The 21,291-nt window shown below is 37.1% G+C and overlaps 1 protein-coding gene across 2 annotated transcripts in view; it reads right to left on the reverse strand.

The window, feature by feature from the left end:
- The window catches only part of eys (eyes shut homolog (Drosophila)), a 207,487-nt gene that overhangs the window by 31,679 nt on the left and 154,517 nt on the right, over positions 1-21,291 (reverse strand). For both annotated transcript variants that reach the window (XM_023963743.1, XM_023963742.1), the window contains 2 exons: positions 8,442-8,550; positions 6,961-7,184 (listed from right to left, as the gene is read on the reverse strand). In XM_023963743.1, coding sequence (XP_023819511.1) covers positions 6,961-7,184; positions 8,442-8,550 — 333 coding nt within the window. The remainder of the gene's footprint in view (positions 1-6,960; positions 7,185-8,441; positions 8,551-21,291) is intronic.

Here is a 21,291-nt window from a genome sequence, read left to right on the forward strand (position 1 = left end):
AAATGCGATTCTTCCGGCAGAAGAAAAATAATAATAATAATAATAAACCTAACAGATACAATAGGGTCCTTGCACTCCGTGCTCGGGCCCTAATAAACCTAACAGATACAATAGGGTCCTTGCACTCCGTGCTCGGGCCCTAATAAACCTAACAGATACAATAGGGTCCTTGCACTCCGTGCTCGGGCCCTAATTAATTTGGCTTCCCCCTATAAACCTGAGATGCACGCTGTGTGGTGTGAACGGTGAACAAACATAACAGATATATGAATAAATATTATGAAATTAGTCTGCATCATAATTAGAAACATGTAGACATTTTTTTTTATTTATGCACGTGTCTGTCTTCCTTTAAATAATATGTGAACATCCTCTGGGGCAAACTGTAAAACTTTAATCAAAACGAATGTATGGATTTTCAGATGTATATATGGACTACAACAAAGAGAAAGGCCTGCCTCAGAAGGGCGGACACACAGAGAATTGTGGCTCCAGTTCTTCTGCATTTCAGTGTCTTTCATCAGTTATAATTTCTTTTTTTTTGTTTCATCTTCCACAAACTGCCGACTTTGAGTTAGTTTGTTCACATTCACCAGCCGTCATGTGATGTTTTTGATGCATTTCTCTTTCTGGTATTGGAACAAGTCAGATTAAAAGACAGAGAGCAAATGTTACATTACATCTCCCTAAAAAAGCAAATGAAACAAAACAAGAAAAAGCTGTGTTAATGATGGGATGAAGCTGCGTCACAGGTTGCAAGACTTCTTTTTCAATCTCAGTCCATTAGCAGTGCCTCTTTAGTTTGCACCACACAGACTCAAACTTTCAATATATCATACATATCCGTTCAAACCTGGAAACAGGAAGTGACTTCACATGACAATTTTTTCCCAGTGTCTTTGATTTTTATGCTTCTGAATGAAGCTTATTTTTGTAATTCAAAGGGTAAAATTCGAACAAAATATTTAAGAGTACTGCAGGGTGGAGCAGAGGTTGGCACTCTAGGCACCCTAACAGCAAGAAGGCCCTAGTTTAAATCCTGCCTGGGACCTTTCCGTGCGGAGTTTACATGTTCTCCTCACACATTTGTGGGTTTTCTCTGGGAACTCCAGTTTGCTTCCACAGTCCAAAAATATGCTTCACAGGTTAACTGGTTACTCTAATTTGCCCCTAGGTGGTTGTGTGAGTGTCTGTATGAGTATCTGGCCCTGCAACAAACTGGCAATCTGCTTAGCATGTACCCCACCTTTGCCCAACATTAGCTGTGTTGGCTCCAGCGGCTCCATGATCCCAAAGTGGAATTGGGAGGTTATAAAGATGGAAGGATGAGCTTTAAAGTCCCATTCATCCATATTTTTGTCTATTGTAAATGTATTCCCAGTGGTCTTTTAATTATGCCGTTTTAGGCAATACTCAGAAATGCAGTTTTAATCTTAAATTATTTTATATATGCCCTCCATCATGAGAAAAATACTACAAGAACATGTTAAAAACTCCAAAAACAGGATGTTCGTTGGAGTAGGTCTTTACGAGTTTTCTGAATTGTATTTGCAAGGCAAAGGCAGAAATTTAAAGAGGACATGTGGAATGTTTTGTTTAATTGGCCTGCAGGAGGGGCTATGCCTTAATTAAGGGGGAACTATGTGCAATTACAGAGGGCTGTGTTGGTTGGTTACAGTGGTAGTAACAAGGTCTTGCAGAAATTATTAATGTATTCTGTCTTTTGTTCGGGACCAACAAAATTCCATTTTTTTTTTTTTTTGTTGTTGTTTTTTTTTCTTCTGGATGTTCCATCTTATTTTTGAGTTTCTTTTTTAATGCCAAAAACCCCGTCACAAATACATCATGCATTTTGTGTAAACCTTCTCAAAATATTATTCTACAATTTAAAAAAAACCAAAAATTAATCTTTGGAAGAACTGAAAGAAATATTCTCAGGTTCTCAGACATCCAGTTTGTTCTGCCACCTGTTTCTATAAAAAAAAAGGGGGAAAAAACCCCCCAAAAAACTTTGGTGTAGCTTCAAACTGAGAAACAAGGGGATGCCATTAGCATTAACACCCTAGGAAGAGGCTCACAGCCAGGTAGCAAAGGAGCCAGGTGTAAGTCATTTTACGCTGCTGCATACTGATCAGGAGAGCTTCATGTGGATTACAAGACGAGAGTAGAGAAGTTGTGTCAATTTTCAATCATCTAATCCAGAATGTATGTTGCACCTGTCTAATTGTTCAAGTAGGTACCTTTCATTCATTCATCCATTCATTCATTCATTCATTCATTCATTCATTCATTCATTCATTCATTCATTCATCTTCTACACCCATTTTGTCCCTTTCGGGGTCACAGGGCTGCCAGAGTCCCCTGTCTGTCGCAGGGCCACAAATCACACACCGATTCACACTCACATTCACACCTAGGGAAAAGTTAGAGTACCCAATTAACCTATGAAGCATGTTTTTGGACAGTGGGAGGAAGCCGGGGTCCCCGGAGAAAACCCACGCATGCAAAGAGAGTAGTACAAGTACAAGTAGGTACCTATGTCTCCAATTAAGTAAGTTTTTCTCTTATAAAAATGAATTAACAGATTTTGTGTGAACCACTGCTTAGGTATTTTAATGACAGATATTAAGCATCACATAGCCCACGATAATGAAACCATCACCGTCATTTTGATTGACTGACCTTCCACTCTAAATTACTTACCTAATGTGAATGTATCGCCGAGCATCAACAAACCATTTCCTACTCAGTTTCAAAATTGATGTTTTTGTGTCCCTAAATGAACACAAAACGACATGAAAGGGTGCAACGCTGAAAGCACCCCAACTGAACCCATGATAAAAATCTTCATTCACCTTATTATGTTGCAGTGGTGCAACTAATACAATGAGCAGAGCTCTGTGAACTCTCTGTGAACCCTGCATGACATGAGGTTCAAAAGGAAACTGCAATAATGCATATTCATCACACAGATAATTGCATGGCTCACTCTGCCGCACATGACAAGCCAACTGACCACTGACTCTTAATTGGTATTCGTAAAGCTATTCATATTCCAATATTCACAGTGCCCTTTCTCATTTCCTGTTTAATAAATGCAACTGTTAATTTATAGTGTCATAACACAATGAAGAAGACATTTAGAGTGGCTATTTCCCAGATTACCAAAGGTGAAAGAGCGTCATGTGATGTTAATGCATACTTAAAAAGACGGACAAAACTGCTGGTAAGTGGGAAACGACGGCAGCCAGATGAGCTATGCAACTGGAGGTTAGACAGAGCAAAGATCAGAGTTTCTCAATTTTGGCCCGGCTCGAGAGACAAAAGTTTTAGATTTACTGGATGAATCAAATGGTAACAACACAAAACTCTGTACTTTTCTGAGAAGGATATCCATTAATCATTCAAGTCTATCATATTCTATAACACATTTTCCAATTTTCTTATACTTTTTAGAAAAGGCTAAAACACACTTGGTATGGACACATCTATAAGATATCTAAATCATGGCTATTTAGATGTTTTCATCATTAAATATGCAATATGCATTCAATAGAGTTTGATTTATAGAAGACCATTGCACATCCAGGTGTAGATCTATAGTAAATGACTTTTCCACAGCCAATTGTGCCCCGGTCCCATCATGCTTTGCGCATGGTAAACAAGCCCTCCTTTTTTTCTCAAACAGGGTTAGGGTTATTTAAATTGATTAATTAAATAACACAAAGAATAATTTAGAAGGAGCATTCATGGTGATTTTGTGTGCTTTAGAGGCTATATCTTAAACTTTTGCAAAAGGCAACAGAGGATTCGATTCATAAAGAGGCCTACCACATGATCCATAATGCTAAAGGATGACGCGATGGTGTCTAAAAACAGGATTACTTTGGTGAAAGTGACAGTTCAAAGTATAATTGTTCAATTATAGATATATTTAGCAGAGGTTGCTGCTATCCGCAATGTTATTTTAGGTTTATTGTGTGTTTAAAATATCTCAAGTTGGGTTTTGATTTGTATGATTGTTGAAAGTTGAAGCTTTTTTGATTCTTCTGGATGAAAATGGTGTTCCAGTGGCAGAACTACAACATTTACTATGGGGGCAAATAAGAACAACAGAGTGGAGGGCCATTACAAATGAAAGATTAAAAGATATGTATACGAAATCCTTTAAATCCGTAATTTGAGGGGCTTAAGATTTTATTTAAAAAATAGGGCCTATTGCTTTTGTTAGTTTGCAATTGCAAAGATTGTATTGAGGTTTTCTATAATCTGTGTCAATTATAGTACTAATATTGACTCAAAAGTAGCTCCAAGTAGCTCCACACCTGTGCAATTTTTACACGAAGTTGCATATATATGTTGGATGACTCTTTTGATGTAAATTTCTGGGACCTTTTAACCCCTAGCAGATTTTAGTAGAAATGTTTACTTCTTCTCTGTGAACAAAATCACAAATAAGCTTGCAGGTTAAAAGGTAGTGTAGTGGTTAGCGCTCTTGTCTCTTGGTGAGAAGGCCCTGGTTCAGTGTGGAGTTTACGTTCTCCCTGTTCATGGGTTTCCATGGGTTTACTCTGAGTACTCTGTCTTCCTCCTGAATGTTCCTCCAAACAACATTCTTTACAGGATAAATAGTATCTCTAAATTGCCTTTTAATGTGAGTGTGTGGCTCTGCAACAGACTGGCGACCTGTTCAGGATGTACCCTGCCTTTCTGAATACATCCTTTGGGTTGGCTCCAGCTACTGTGACACTGAAAGGGATTAAGCAAGTTTTATAAATGTTTAAAATGGAACTATAATAGACATCCTAAAATATCCAAAGATTAGATGGCTATATGTATAGCACTATTAGTAATTTAATAGAGTAACAAAATAAAGATGTATAGTAGAAATCTACAATAGATGTACAGTATATTAGTTATCTAATAAACATCTGGTACCAAGTGGAAATGAAAATTAGTTTCAATGATTAGAAGCTGAATTACTATTTACATTTTTGTCAAAAGTAAATATTTAGTAGACGCCTGAAAGTTGATATTATTAATAGCTACAATGTATGTAATTGATAATTTGCTATAAAGTTGCGATTAGGTTTGTGTAGTGTTGGACAGACAATGAACAGCAAAATTTTACAGCCCGCCTCACTGATGATATATGATGCTTGTAAAGTAAAATTGATCCAGCACAGTAAAAGTCAGGGCTATAAAGGTAAAATAGTGAGCAAATAGATGCTACACAATGAGGGGAACTAAAGTGGAGCATTTGTTCCCTCAGGAAAAACAAAACATGTGATGAATGTAAAAACGATGAATGACGATAGCTCTTTTAAAATTTAGAATTACATTAAAGTAAAATTACATAATTACACAAAAGGGTTTTACATTCTTTTATGGCGTCACAAAATATTAAAGTCAAAGCTGTCAAAACAGAACCGAGGAGAAAGGATCAACAATTTTCTGAGCTTTAAGAAATGCAATTCATCACTATATTGTGACTGAAACCTCTCTGTAGGTGTGCTTTTTCCTAATCTTTTCAATAAAAAAAAACTTCAGGTAGAACCGATAAAGCTGCTTGTTTTAGATTGGAAATTCGGTGTGTAAAAGTGCAGAAAACAACAGGGAACCCTGGATCTTGTGCAGGAAGAAAATGGCATAAAAATAGGAGTGACAAATATTGAGAAAATGTAATAAAAACTGGATATTTCTGTATATCTACATGAAATATGCATCATAAGCAGGGGCTTTCACATTTCCATCGAATGAAAGGAATGCTGGAATTCTCACCGCCTTTAACTGAGCAAACAGGCCAACAGTTTGACACCGCTGGGTGACATTTAAAGATGTCACTGCCGACACCTGTTGGTATAGCCAAGTCCTACAAAATGACATGGAGTCTGTAGAAGCTGCAAATATTCCAACATGATAATGAGCCACAGCATATTACCATAACCCCACAGGAGTTTTAGAAAGAAAAAAAGAAAATCCTAAACTTTGACCTCACTGACCTCAAATTGTCACTAAAAGGACAATTTAAATAGTATTTAAAGAAAAAATAAGGTGTACTAGGTAACTGCTAAATATTCTATCAAATTATCTAATATGAGACTGTTTATGAAGCAAAAAATGTCTTATTTTGAATTTATGTCTGAGCAGGTTCAAAGAAGGGGGAATTGGGGCTGGTTGTCGTATACGTTGTTAGACTTTTGAAAACAGAGAAATTAACCATTTGAGAGCACTTCATCCAAATTTGACAAAAAATAAAACAAATACTAAGAATTTTCAACGATTACATTTTTTTCCTGCTGATTCTTTTTCCCTTTAAAATTACAAGCTATAACCAAGTGCTGTCTCACTGGGTCAAATATTTTTGTTGGCTCTTAACGTTGATGGTAATGTTTTCTGAAAACAATTGTATAAAAGGGTGATGATTCATAGAAGAAAATATTGGAACAGAAAAAAAGGTTGACATATTTATGAAAAAAAGTTATGTATAGGCAAATGTTTCTTAGATTTTTAGATTTTTTTTAACGTTATTACTGTGGGACTATTTTATTATCTCCATATTAAACATAAGAAACATTGTAGTTTTTACTCAGGGAACGAAATCTAAACCTACATAAACTGTACGTCACCATGCACATTAAACAACCAAACATTTCATTTTGGTTTATGGTCTAAGCAATAAGAGTATCTCTTATAAAACTTATTAGTATGTTTTTATTTAAAAAAAATGTATTTGTTAATTGAAAGAGAAGTTTGATTTTATTTAATCTAAAAGTAAAATAACAATGATAATCAGCCCCAACCTTCCCTGGTCCAAAATAGATAGCTTGAATAACTAACTAACTGAGGAACTACAAACTAAGAAATGGTTAGAACTGCCAAAAGGAAATACAAAAAACCTTATGCGTTGCAGTGCCAACACCAATTAAAATTCGGAATACTTAAAATTTGGCACAGTACCTGACGCACGTTCCTCCATTACGACAGGGGAGGTGTTGGCAGACAGGTGGATCACAGTTCTTGATGTTTCTTCCTCTTACGGCTTTGCTCACCAGGTCAACATCCTTTGAGTTGACCTGAAAGTCTCTGATGCAGCCTACGAATCTCTTCTCTCCTTTGGAACTGCCGTCATGCCTCTCCCAATGCGGGGAAACATCTCCCAGAAATATGGGTCCAAATCTTCCCTGAGAAAGAAAGCAGAGAGCCAGAAATCTGCATCACTGTTAAAAAATTCACCATAAATACTGGAGTAAATACCAGATTATCATGAACAGTATGTGCAGTTACAGTTTAATTTTGACTTCAACAGGATTGCTGTATTTATAAACATGTAAAAGACTGAAGAATGCCATGAACTATTTTAACTTATAGCAAGCTAAGATTTTAGTGTCATACACACATCAGTGCTAAATTCAGTGTTTCTTTTAAGCCTCTTAAAATCAGAAATGGCAGTGAATTTTGGACGATGTGAATTTTGGAAGAAAATGTTTTGATCCGGTGTTAAATAGGTAAATCTTAGATTTCAAAGAAGCTAAATGATTGCAATACAAATTGCACATTTATTTTTTAAATTTTAGATAATGTGAAAATTTTTATTATTACAAACAGATAAAGCTTAACAGAAAAATGGGGAATAATAGTTGTTTTGTGCTTATTGATTGAAGCAAATTCTGAAAGAAGTATCCCGACTCAACCCCTTGTACTAGGAAGATTTTCCCCCATTTGAGCCATTCTGACAACAATGGTAGCAGGGTCAGTGCTATCTTCCAATTGTAACACGTGAACCCTGGCCGAAAGCCAGGCAGCCAGGCAGCCAGTTTCAACGTTAAGTCAAAGGTACAGACCCGATCTGAGGTCCTGCGGCGCAGTTTGAGATTTTGAATTTTAATTGTGATGAAAAAAAAAAAACTCAATTAATATAAAAAGTTTCATTTGTGTGATATATCTTCTTTTCTTACTGCTTTTTACGCCTTGAGATGCTTAGGGCAGCAACAAAATCTTTCCATTTCTGACGGTTGGGGGCCAAAGTGTAGCTGGTTCCCCAGGTGAATCCAAATTCTTTCAGCTCGGCTTCTACCGTTCGGCACCAGGTGATCTTTGGCCGTCCTCTTTTTCTTTTATCCATCTGGTTTCCTGTGTAGTGTTGTCTTTATGATTGTGTTTTCTTCACTCCTGAGTGATCATTTTGACCAAAATAAAAGCTAAAGGAACTAAAGCTAATTTAGAAAAAATCTACATTAGAAACATTTGAAAACAGTCTGATGCATTATTTTTAATTGTTTTCCTCTGTCTTGTATAACATCCTCCAGACCACAGCAATACATTCTTTATTTCACTATATAGCAAACAAAGGGACTAAAGATATGATTGCAGGTTCACACTGGACAGACAGGATGATTATTGCCCAAAGGCATGAATTGACTCCAGGAAGTTGCAGATACCTCTGATACTGAGAGTGACACAAACTCCTCAAGGTGCTGAGTTGTTCCATTATCTGCAGCTATTTCAATCACACACGACCTTCCTTGTTTGCCAACTGGAAGACGGTATCTGTTGAGACAATAGAGACTGGGTTAGTAAGAATGGCTTCGATTGTCACTATGAACTTACAAAAGCATGAAAAATATTCTGATGGAAAGACAGGGCGAGCAGTTACAGTAATAGAGCAGCTTCTAATAGAAAGCACTAAGATTTTACCATAAAGTAAAGTAGCTAGGTCTAACATTTCTCAGTTTTGTGCTTTCGTTGGAAGTAATGGTGCGTTTGTGTGCTTCACTATCTGCCAAACCCAGGAGAGACAGTAAAGGCAAAATGTGTTCAGCCGTTATAAACCGGTGCCGTGCTGCAACATTGTCCTTTAGGCTGTGATGCTCATGAAAATGTACATTTCTATCAAATAAAAAACCCTGTAAAGATACCACAGTGGAATCAGTTTAACAGATCGCATTAACGCCGCAGTAAATGACACACATAAAAAGGTAAAAACATACAATAGTGGTATTAAACCACAAAATATAGTAAATAAATGAGGTAGCTATTCTTCTTGGGTCACTGAATATTAATTACTAATAAAAATGGGAGCACAAACTGGATTTACATTATAACCCTAATGAGAAGGAAGACAATTCTATCATTTGACCCTCTGTTACTCTCCAGGGAAATAGAGTTGTGCTAATCATTAATGTTGAGGCGACAGTGTTAAGTAACTGGTCCACTTGTGTCATATTATAGCACAGGAAAAGTCAAGTGATTTCCTCTTTCCAATTCATCACTGGATTTATGCTGGCTCTGTGTTACCAAAGCCTCTTTACAGGATCTAAGTTATAGAAGAAGATGGTAAAGCCTGCATTTTGTGGAAAAAGAATGCATTCTTAACAAAAAACACAGGAAAACATAGGTAAAAATAAATTAAAGAGGGGTTGCTCCATGCCAACAGTCATGCCCACAACAACCGAATTTCGACTGAGTTTTCGCAGCTCTGCAGAAACTTCATTGTAGAAAAAGACTTTTTTAATCTTAGCTAAAAACGACAATCATAGTTAAAAGACCACTGACTGGGAATGCTTTCAAAATCTCAAACGTTTCATCAATTCAAAAAAATTACTTTTTTTTTAAACCTCTGAAAGTGTGGACCAAACTTTATTTTGAAAAACTGACTTGATTCCAAGTTATCAGGTTTTCCCTCTTTCTACAGTCTTTTCAAAGTGTTTATCCCAGAGTAAATTGCAAATTCTTAAAGGATCATTACCAGATCTGAATTATTTTCCCTTCTACTCATTTTCTTGTGTAATTTCCGCCATGCAATCGATATCTGCCGTGCTGTAAAATCCTTTTTTCTCCCTCACATTTCAGGTGTTGGTTTCACTTTTAAATTCTGTGACTTTCTAAATTTAGTCATTCATCAATGATTCTCATGTTTTGTGACTCCAACACCATTTATCATCCTTCTTTCTCTGTGCTGTACTCTCAGATGTCTAGCAAATCACCTCAGCAAAGAATTTTTAGAGCCTACTTAGACATGAAGGTGATGATTTTAGATAGTGTTAATTACATGACAGTAAATGAAAAGAAATGTATTTGTGCCAATCTTAAAAAAAATATTCTTTTTAACCTACTTTTCAGAAATACAGAGCTGCACTAATAGCTTGCATGACTGAATGACTGAAATGTTTCACACTAGTTGGTTTTAAGGCATAAGTATGCGTGTGTGAACACTATCTGTTTTGTGTACATGTCGACAGGTGGACATTTTTGCAGCTAGCAGGTGTGTTTATAACATTTGAGTGTGTGTGTGGACGGGCCCCGCCCTTTTTGTACTGCATTTGAACCTTACCATAATGATTAACAACCAGTAAACTTGTTGCTGTATGCTGCTTCATGGTCTTATCCCCCTTCCCCTCCTATTATCACCCCCTACCCCCCCCTCTCTCTAGCTTCCCTCTCTCTTCTTCCCCTCTTTCCTTTTCCGTCCGGTCCAACACCAAAGATTTTCAGACATGATTGAAATTAATAAAGTTTGGCCTCAATTACAAAAGGGGTTTATTCAGACATACCTTTGGTTTGTCAGAAGATTAATAACCCCTCTTGTTAAAGCAAAATATGTCCAACACAAGAGGCCCTCAGCTCTCGTCTGTCTGCCCAGCTGTTGGACAGGACAAGTTAAAAAAAAAGAAAAAAAAAAAAAAAAAGAAATACAGAGCTGGGAAACAGAGGTGTTATCGCTGACATTTGTGAAAGAAAAAAAACGGTACACTCATTAAAATAGTTTGATTTAAACTCAATTTTAAAGTGAGGCTCCTAAAGAATTTAAATCTTTCACACTATTAATGAACATTTTGGACAATTTTCTCAATGTGCAACTCAAGTTTCATCCAAACTTTTTTTACACTTTTCTTTTTTTTTAAATTACACTTGTGGAGCAGCCAAATACTGTGGATGGTTTAGGAGTTTACCTCCTGCTGTAATTCTATTTCTATTTCAGAACCACAGAGACTTTCTAAGTTTTTGTTTCTTTCCTTTTTGGCATAATGTCACTATGACCGCTTCCCAAACTGAAACGAGTACACTTGTCTTCCTCTCATCACTTCTACGTTCAAGGCTTGAAGAAGACAGAGTTGCACTGTGTAGCATGCTATAAAGGTTCAGTCAGCTGATGTGATTTTACCAAATGTAAGGATTTAAGCCTTGGTCACATGGACCTGCATAGGGGTTAACCCAAACGGGTCCTGCTGATTTTTGGGTTGTCTGGTAGAGAGGAGCTCAGGTGTGTCTTGGAGTTCCCTGAAGGCTTGTACGGGCATCTCAAGGGACGTCATGAAAAAGGAACATACCATTGTTGTGTGTTCGGTCAGTGCATTGTGAAATATTTATAAGTATAATGTAAGTTGCACATATGATGAGACATATGGTGCCCTTGCCTGAGAGCCACACTTAACCAAATTGGCTATCCAGCCACTCTGATTGCCTAATTTCCTAAATTCTAACAGTCAGGCTGAACACAAGGATTACGCACCTATCATTTGTACAGCACAAATGGACTCCTTGCGCAGTGTGCAGAATTTGGAGGGGTTAAATCCGTACAACATGCCTGTGTCTCACCTACATCATCCCTCCTTACCCTTGTGTATTTTTAAAGCCTTCGCTACAAGTTCATGCTGCAGCATGCCCGTAGAAAAAGATGTGCATGAACATTTTAACTCTACAAGACCACTAAATGGTCTACGACTTTAATATTTCATGCGGGCCACCAGCCTGCCTGTACAGGTTTGTCCATTTTGCCCAATCTGTTGGAGATAAATCTACCTGATGTGCTTATGTTGAATAAACCTATTGACATAAGTCATATTGTGCTGAGCTGCTAATCTAATTTTAAAAATAGTGTGGTATCCCTTGTGATTGCACCTCTGTTGATGAATGCAAACTTCTAAAGATCTGGTTTAACAACAAGAAGGAAACAATCAGAGCAAGTATCCTCCCCCCAATTTAAACCAGTCTTCCTTCACCCAACTTCATGTAACACTAATTACAGTCCAGGAGAAGCTGTGCACAAAGACACACGGAGGAATTTAGGAATGAGAATGTGAAAGGCTAGAGAAGACAATACTATCCTCAGGGTGAGAAAAATGTTCCATGGGTCATTCTTCACAGACTAGCATAAAAGTATTTGATTAGACAGTTTCCATTTTATGATCTTCTCCCCTTTTTATTTAAAAATCACAAAAACCCTGATGCTGATAGGCATTAAAAAAGATAAAGAGAATCATTGCACATTTCCTAAAGGTGTTTGATGCATATGTTAATGCTTAGAACCATGCCTTTATTTGTCTTACTGGACCAAAAAACAAAACAAAACCTCGCTGGTGCGATATGAAGACCTTGTTCCACAAACAAACAGAGTGAGGTTACTTGAAGAGCTCTTGTAAGTACATTGAATGCTCCACCTAACTAATTTGCATCAGTCTTGCTCGAAGGATTTATTGCTATTTATAAAGATGACTAGACTACAGCAGTGGGCCTAGAGGCTAGACAGCTAACAGTATGCCTTATAGCCACAATATTATAACTATTATTTTGCTACATATTTTCACAAAATTTATAAATAAATTAGAATGAAAAGAGAAAATTGAGTTTTGGTGATAAGTAAAGACAAAATTATGTAACTTCTTACTGAATTCTCTGTATTATTCAGCCCTGGGTCTCACGAGACCAATGACAGCCTGCTCGGTAAACAAACAAAAGCTGGATAAAACGACACACAAAAAGGCAATGTTCACTTTAATGCACTAAATTATCATTTATGCATTTGTTCATCTGGCTAATGCTCTAATCATAAATGATTTGTCATTTCTAACATCCTTATTTAGACTGAATTTGGGGTGTGACTAATTTAGGGTAACTGCCTTACTGCAATTTTCCTGGGGATCAAAACCAAAATATAACCTGCCATGTTACGATATGTTTTGAAATACTTTTAAGGATTGCACCTTTATAAAAAGGTTTTCTGTCAAACCTGATGGAGGACTCGTCTTTATCCTATTTAAAAGTGCCTCCTTTACAATCCCCAGCAGAGGATTAGCATAGGGGACGATCATCATTAAATATTACTGCTACATAAAACATCCGAGAATATTGGCAACAGATGGCAGTAAAACATCATGTACCACAGTGGTGCGCTTGCAACAAATTTCCCTCTCTGGTTGGCAAAATGCAACCCTTTTATTAATGCCTTATTATTCTAACTACTTTTTTTTTCTATCTTTTTACACTAAAAAAGCTAATTGTGAAGAACACAAAAGAAGGGAATGTGTAACTTGTTAGTCATTTAGCAATATAGAGTCAAGAGAACATTAGTAGTGCAAACAGGGATACTGCTGAATGGAGTTAAATATCTAAAAGCACAGTAACTGGCTAATATTACAGTCTATACAAATATCACCTGTTACCATGACATTAATGTTAGCTCATCAAAGTGCGGAATTACATTAGCTGTGACCCAAAAAATGGAACGATGTTCAAGAAATATAAAAGGTCACGTTTAACCACCTAATGCACAGAACATCAGGAGGGCTCTGCTGGTTGTTTTTTTTTAATTTATTTTTTTGAGAAGCCAGCTTTGGATCAGACAATCATGTGCACCTAAAGTGGCTGTAATGCCTGCTCTGTCTCTGGTGCAGTGGCTTTCTCACACGCAGCACTGCAGCATTTGCTGCATAATTTGTGCTGTGACTGGCAAGCCTCAATTAATTTGTGCAGTCTGTGTTCTATCATTATATCTCCAGCAATACAATTAGACAGCACACAGCAAGGCTCTTGGCATTGTGTGGCTTCACAACAGAAACTCCAAGTGAGCGGGCAGGGCAGCTGGTTGTCTCCTAAATGAACCTTGTTTGGGGGGCCTTGACATTACAGCATAGAAAACAGCGTTGAGAAACACTCCTTGCCTCATGTTTTGGCATTGTGCCGCGATGATTTGGAATTAGAAAACAAAATGTTATATGTGACGGTAGCACTTTAACAATCTTCCACTGATTAGAACCCAGGGGGAAAGTGCCAGAGATAAACTCGGTACGTCGCAGGCATGTGCGGAGGCAGAGAATTGTAATTAGTGATTTTTACTAATTATTTCTGCAATTTAACGAAAAACTTTTTCATTAAATCCTCAAGTTACTGGTTATTTTGTTTTTCTTGTTTTTTTTTGTGTTGACCAGCATAAAGTGATGCACATTAAAAAGTCCTCTTGGAAAGATGAGATGGGTTAAAAGGTTACGATGGAAAATTTGTATCCAAAGACGACTAAAACCCCTCCGACTCTCAAATGTCCTAAAGGGTTATTTTTAATGTTTGGACAAAAATATTTCAGTGTTTAACGAAAACAGTATTGTTGATCTGAACCTTTTTATACAGGATGCAGTTGAGGGATCGTCTTCAATAGAAAGAACTCCATCTTTTCAAACATAAACCCCTTTATTCTAGGATATCACTGCAGAGCAAAATGGACATCAGCAGAGCAACAAAGGACTGCTGCTTTGACCCCTTCTCTTTGGAAAATACATCACATCCTGGTGGTCTGGGCATACTTTTTCATAGTATTTTCTTCCCAAATAACACACATTAGTGCTTTCTTTCTTTGCCAGATGACATGAAAAGTAATAAAAAAAACATGAACATTTGCTTCATTTTTTGCTGCAGTCTATTGTGTTGCAATTGACTAAAACTATTAAAGAAATTAGCCCATATTTGCCACCCAGCCCTGTTAGATGACAGGGTAATTTGTCCTGTCACTACCTTAATATTACCATTGCAGGGGTTTTTTCAGCACCTCTACTGATGGATGAGAAAGTGACAACATGACTGGTGATTGATCATTGAGACACATGTCACTGCTGACTGAACTCCACTGGCTGCACATTGCTGCCAGAATCCAATTGAAGTTATTCACACATATATGTCTGCATTCAGCCATGCAGACTCACAAATTCTAAACCCTCAGTTCCAGCAGTCGGGGTACTGTCTAAAAATGTGATACCATTAGAATGATTTGAAATGAGACTTGTAACAGCTGAAAGGTGTGATAATACATTGATTTTTTTGGCTCATTATGAAGGCTGATCTCTTTGAGTTATGGTCAACAAAATGCCAAAAAAGCTATGCTAAAAGTAACACTTGAAGGAAGGACTTGCAGCTAATTAGACAGAATTGGCAGCAGGCCAGTGACATGACTGCACATAAACAGAGCATCTAGGAGAAGCAGATTTCTCAGAGGCAAAGATGAGAAGATATTTACTAAATTACAGCCATAAATCGTAAAACAACTTCAGAATCTTTCTCAGCACCATCTCTCAAATCTGTGCTCAAGTGACAAGGGAAAGAAAAAAATTCAATATTGGATGCTTTAAAATATCTGATATATGAAAAATAGGCGCAATTCTAGATTTGAAGTCACTGCTTGGGTTCAGAAGCGACAGACATCTATAAAGGAACACTTCCAAAATTTCAAAAGTGAGCCAACAGCAGTAATATACTTTAGAAATAATAAATTGCAAACCTACACACTTCTATGTAATACTTCAAGAATCTTCCTTCTATTCTATTGCCTTCACCTGTACTATTAGCCCCTGTTTGAACTGATTATCTGTATGTCACAGGAAGAGACAGGCGGCTGGTTTCAAATGCAGCAGGTTTATTAGCTCAGCTAAAAGTCCACAAAGCTAAGTCAGGGTCAATAACAGGCATGAGAGTATCAGAGAGGAGACAGGGTTAGTCAGGATCCAGGTGAGAGTCGGGGCAGGAAAGCAGAGTCAGAAAACGGGTCAAGAGACAGAAGATAAGTTCCAAATATAAGGCTTGGTAAGGAAGGCAGAGTGGCACAAACAATACTTCCCACTGAGCTTCACTCAGTGCAGTGCCAAAGTATGCTGTGGTTGACAAATAAATAAGTCAGGTGTGCAGCATCCAGGAAGTGTGCGCTGGGGTTGCTTGGAGCTGTAGTGTGGTTAGAACTCTGGAGATGGTTCCCGCTGGTGAACAGAGGGGGAGACAGAGCCCTTAGTATAAAACACACTTGTCACACTCTAAAACGGGCAGACTGAAACCTCTCCACTATAAACCAAAGAGCTGTCAAAGGACACCAGGCACAAGATTGTAGACCTGAACAAGACTGGGACTGAGAGCAATCTACAATAAACAACCAGCTTGGTGTGAAGAGATCAACCGTTGGAGCAATTATTAGAGAATGGAAGAAAAACAAGATCTCTGACATTCTGTCTCCACTTGGGGATCCATGCAAGATCTCACCTATTAGGGTACAAATGATCTCAAGAGCGGTGAAGAAACATTCCAGAACTACAAGGGTCAATGACTTTAAAAAAGCTGAGACGGCAACAACGGTTACTACAGTCAGAGCTTCACATAATGTTTTTGACCTAGGTTGTTACACTTTTTTCTACAGCTAAATATCTGATCATAAAAATTCTCATTTTTAAATAACAGGGTTTTATAACTCACAGCAAATTAAATACAGCTGCTTCTGTGAAAATCAAATCAAATCAAATCAAACAAAGAATGTCTTTTTTAAACACGTAGAATTACTTTGTTTTGAAACTGACATTTTTATCTCTAAAAACTGTTGTGTTCATTGTTAACAGATGCAATGTACAAGATTTTCCTTTCCATTTTTGTTATATCTTCTCATCTGTCAAAAAGCACACCAAAAAATTCAGCCGCTTGCAGTTTTGTTCTCAGAAATACGTGACTGCACTGAATGATCCTCCTTCCTCCTTCTCGTGAATGATACACATTAACTCTAAGCCTCTTCAAAGGTGGGATTATTTTCTCCATATTAGCCCATAGGACATCCATGTTTTGCTTTGTGAAAAGCTAAAAAAAAAAAAAAAATGATAATAATAATAATAACAATGCTCAGTGGCCGTTGCTGCTCCTCTTTTCGTTTGTCCATTTGTTAAGTGGTCTGCTGTCTTCAACAACTTTCCGGTGCTCTCTACTGTTGTGTTTATCAAAAGCTGACATTTTGTCGACCAGAGTGGGATTTTCACGGCATATTCTGCAAAACATCGCCATGCATTCATTTGTTTGAGGCCAGCAAAACTGCTACAGCCACTTTTCTGCAAAAATGCTCTTCTTTTGCTTTTCAGATTCCATCCTTCATTTCTTTGAGGGTGGAGGAGCAGCAAAATATTTGCTCAATGGAGTTTGCTTTGTTGATTTCTTCCTCCATGAGATCTCCAGTGTGCAAATCGGTGCTGCAACTTTTTATCTGGTGTGCTTTTTTTGTTCCTTTACAGCCCATGCCCACCTGTGCACCTCTTATGTGCACCCCTGACTATAGTAAAACACAACGTGGTTATGGATTCAAATCCTGGTTATCTCCAAAGGTCCCCTTGCTTAAGCCAGCACACGCCTAGGCTCGTCTAAAGTTTACCAGAGACCATCTGGATGATCCAGACTGGGAGAATGTCATGTGGGCAGAAGAGACCGAAATTAAACTCTGGTATAAACGCCACTTGCTGTGTTTAAATGAGGAAGAATGCTGAGTTGCATCCCAAGAACGCCATACTAACTGTGAAATATTGGGGTACAGACATTATCCTTTGGAAATTCGTTTGTGCAAAGAGAACAGGACAACATATCTGTAAGAAAGAAAGGATGAATGGGGCCATGCATGGGGAGATTTGGGGCACAAACCTTTCACCAATAGTTAGAGCACTGATGATGAAACATGGCTGAATCGTCCAGCATGACAATAATTGACATCTTTGGTTTTTTTATGTTTAATATAAACTAAACAAAAGGCACCTACATTTAATTATAAAGGAGATCACATTTTGTATATTTAAATCCTAACTCACTTGGTGTTACTGTACTGTTTAGTATTTTAATTGCTTTCTGTCCTGATATGATTAACAGATCCCATAATTACTTTCCCAAAAGCTAATTTTTTCATTATTTGTTAGTATTCCTTACATGTAATCAATAATAAACCAATAAAGTTGTGCCAACTTTATTATTATGGATATTCAACCACCCTCCTGTAGTGTGTAGATAAATATTTGTAATTAAATTCATCAAAAACAAACAACAAAAACGAAAGCAATTTAATTTCTTTAGACAAATACATTTACTGGTGTGCAAGTCAGTTTTGAAAAATGGCTAAAAAGCATGGGGCTGCTTTATTTTTTTGTCAAGTGGCCTAATGTCTGCCTTTGAATTGAAATGCTGAATGAATGGAGGCAGGGCTCAGCTCTTCTTGAAATCTCCATGTGCGTCACTTATTGCACAGCTGGGCTATAAGACTGCCTGTGTAGTGGAAAGACAGAAGATCAGTTGTTCATGGGGGAGTTTTGTTTATCTGAGTGATCTCAAAGACACAAGTGAGTTATGAACAAATTGTATCTGAAGATCAACATTTGCCATCAGATTTTGCCAAATGTTTACAAGTCAAGAGCTTTTCCATAATAATCCAAAAATAAAGGTTTAAAATGATGTTTTCCCGAATCAAGTGCCAAATGTGATGAGAAAATTAGCGTCTTAAGTCCTCTATCCAAAGAGGCTACAGTGAAACACATGTCTCCCTTTTCAATTTTTGAGGCCAACCTAATTGATCTTTAAAAACTACAGCTACAGACAGAAAAATAACTTTTAATAGTTTTGTACATACCGGTACCTTAAATCCAGCGTCTACACGTTTATCGGTATTTTTAAGCCCTCAATCTGTTACAGTCGCACTCCAACCATCCCTTGACATATTGTTAAAGCATTTTTTAATTTTGATTATGTTGTTTCTGGCTAAAATCAAAAACCTGGGTAGTTTTCTAGGACATAGTTTCTGCAAGCAGAAGTAGTTCATAAGAAATCTTCCACTGTTAGCGTGGATTAAGCTTGCCCCACTTCCCATCATCCCTTTGGTTTCACTCTGTCCTGCTAGCTTACTGCTCCTCACAATATGCAAAATTTATTATGGATCCCAATTAGCTGAATCACACTGTTGCAGATATCCTTTCTGGTGTCCACACATTTTTTACAAGATTTTTCTCCGCCAGTTGCAGATTTTAACCTACCAATTCAAGATTTTTCAAACAGTATTTTTTTCATCTCCTGATTCAAAACGATTTGAATAAAGAAATACTCTTATACACAGTTTTAATCATAATTTTCTTTATATATGTCCTACAGTATGAGAAAAAGGCTGCAAGAACATGTAAAAATACCAAAAAGACTATTTTTTATTGAAGTGGGTCTTACATTTAGAAAAGTGAAAGATCAGATTTTAGTTGTAAAACACTGTAACAGCCTTGTGATATTATAATTGCTCATTTTGGTTTAGTTTTGTGGATTAGGCTGTTTCTTCTCAAATTCACGACACCTTTAATATGACCAACACGAGGAGGTGAACAGTCTAAAAGACAATGTAAAAAACAGCTATTTTACTAATCAAGTATTACTAATGCTTACATGTGCAGACCACAAGCTGTTATGACTATTCTACATATCGAATATGTAGTTTAGCAACTTTCTATGACCTGTAGATTGAGCATCACGGTCGGAGAAAAAAAACAACAACTTGTTGACAGGACTTCATGAGCTTTTTGATAGCCCATTTTCTTTCCAAACCTGTGATAGTCGGACCAGATTTGTGTGCATGTCTTGTTTGGGAGTACAGCAGTTAAATGTGGACACCAGTACTTTAGCAGACAGAGAATTCCTGCGTCATTATTTCCACGTGTTGCAGTGTTGTTATAAAGTCTAATAGTCACTAATAACATGTCTTTGCAGAGAGATGAAGTAATTCACAAATAAGGTAAGTTGTTTTATTGCAGCCCGGCCATGTTTTTCCATCAAATAGAGGATATTTGGACATGAGTAGGATCCTCCAGCTACGTCGCCTTATGTAAATTGCACTTGTCTGATTCGTTTAGCCAGCGTAAGGTCATACCCAGGATAAAACAAGTGGGATATGTCTAATGAATATAACTCTTGCAGAAATGTTCTCCCCCGTCTGAATTTGTGAACCCTGTAAACTTTTATCTGGTGTCAAGCCAACAAGCCTCAAGGCTTTACTTGTTGAAACAAAATAATAAGTTAATATTTTTTATTGTGTGTATTAAAAAGTTGATAAAAATATGTAGAAATGGTAAGTTTCCTGGATGATGAGAAAAGTGGTTTTAGAAAAAGATTTCATGAATATAGTCAAAAATGACCTAAACCTGAGTGAATATGTAACTCAGAATAGTAGATGACATGATGTATGTGCATGTAAATATAATTATTGTGTTGAGTCAGCAGCAACTCTTAATTGCTCATCTTTGTGGAGTTGCAATTCCTGGAACTCTTTTTTATTTTCTCCGTTCTGCTTCTTTTCAGTAATTGCTTCTCAGGTTATCTTTTTATCACTCACTCATTATCTTCTTATTATCCCTTCATTTCAAGCAGCCACTTCACAGTTGAGGTGTTTTTGGTTAATTTTCTCATGCATTATAACTTAGAGAAAAAGGAAAATAAATGTCAAATTGCAGCAGGCATGCACTGAATGTCACAAAGCTCTGTATTTCTCATCTAGAAAATTCTTTAATGTTTACTTTCGTTTTTACTCCTCAGCCTTTTTTTTTTTAGTTTTTTAAAGGCATCCTTACACTTTGGTTTCTTATTAACATTACTCTAATTCAAGTTATAGTAAGCAGGAATCAGCAGATGTAAGCCAGAAAATATTAAAAATAATACAACTGTTTTTTTGACAAAATGAATAACCCGAGCCATGTTCCCTTTGCAATAAATATTCGACAAAACAATCCTAAATTACATGAGTACATGCCCACATTCTGCTTCATAATAAATCAGAGAAATGTGCATCGACTTACACAGATTTTTTTCCCCTCTTTATTTCTCAACACATTTTTTGTTTTGTTTTTATATTTTCATGTTATCTCCATTTTACACTCCTGTATGCTTTGCAACCCAATAATACAAATAAGCAGAGAAGGTGAACCACTTGCCATGTTGTTTATCAGCATTGGTGCAGCTCTGAGCTCCACCATGTGTGTCTTGTTTTGGGTATGAGATGGTACGTGGCACTTGAAGGATATTATGCAACATTTTGTACAGTTGAAGATCAGCATGTCTTTGCTGTCAGAGCTTGAAGATCTACATGTCTAACACTGTCAGATGTCCTGGCATTGCATCCATTTCATGTGGGACTGTCTGCTTCTGTTTTATTTGATGAAGTACTGCATAAGAAAGAGAGATTCAAAGAATATATGCGTGGCAGCTGGCGCATTTTGT

This window comes from Oryzias latipes, chromosome 15, assembly GCF_002234675.1.
Source record: "Oryzias latipes chromosome 15, ASM223467v1".
Taxonomy (NCBI): Eukaryota; Metazoa; Chordata; class Actinopteri; order Beloniformes; family Adrianichthyidae; genus Oryzias; species Oryzias latipes.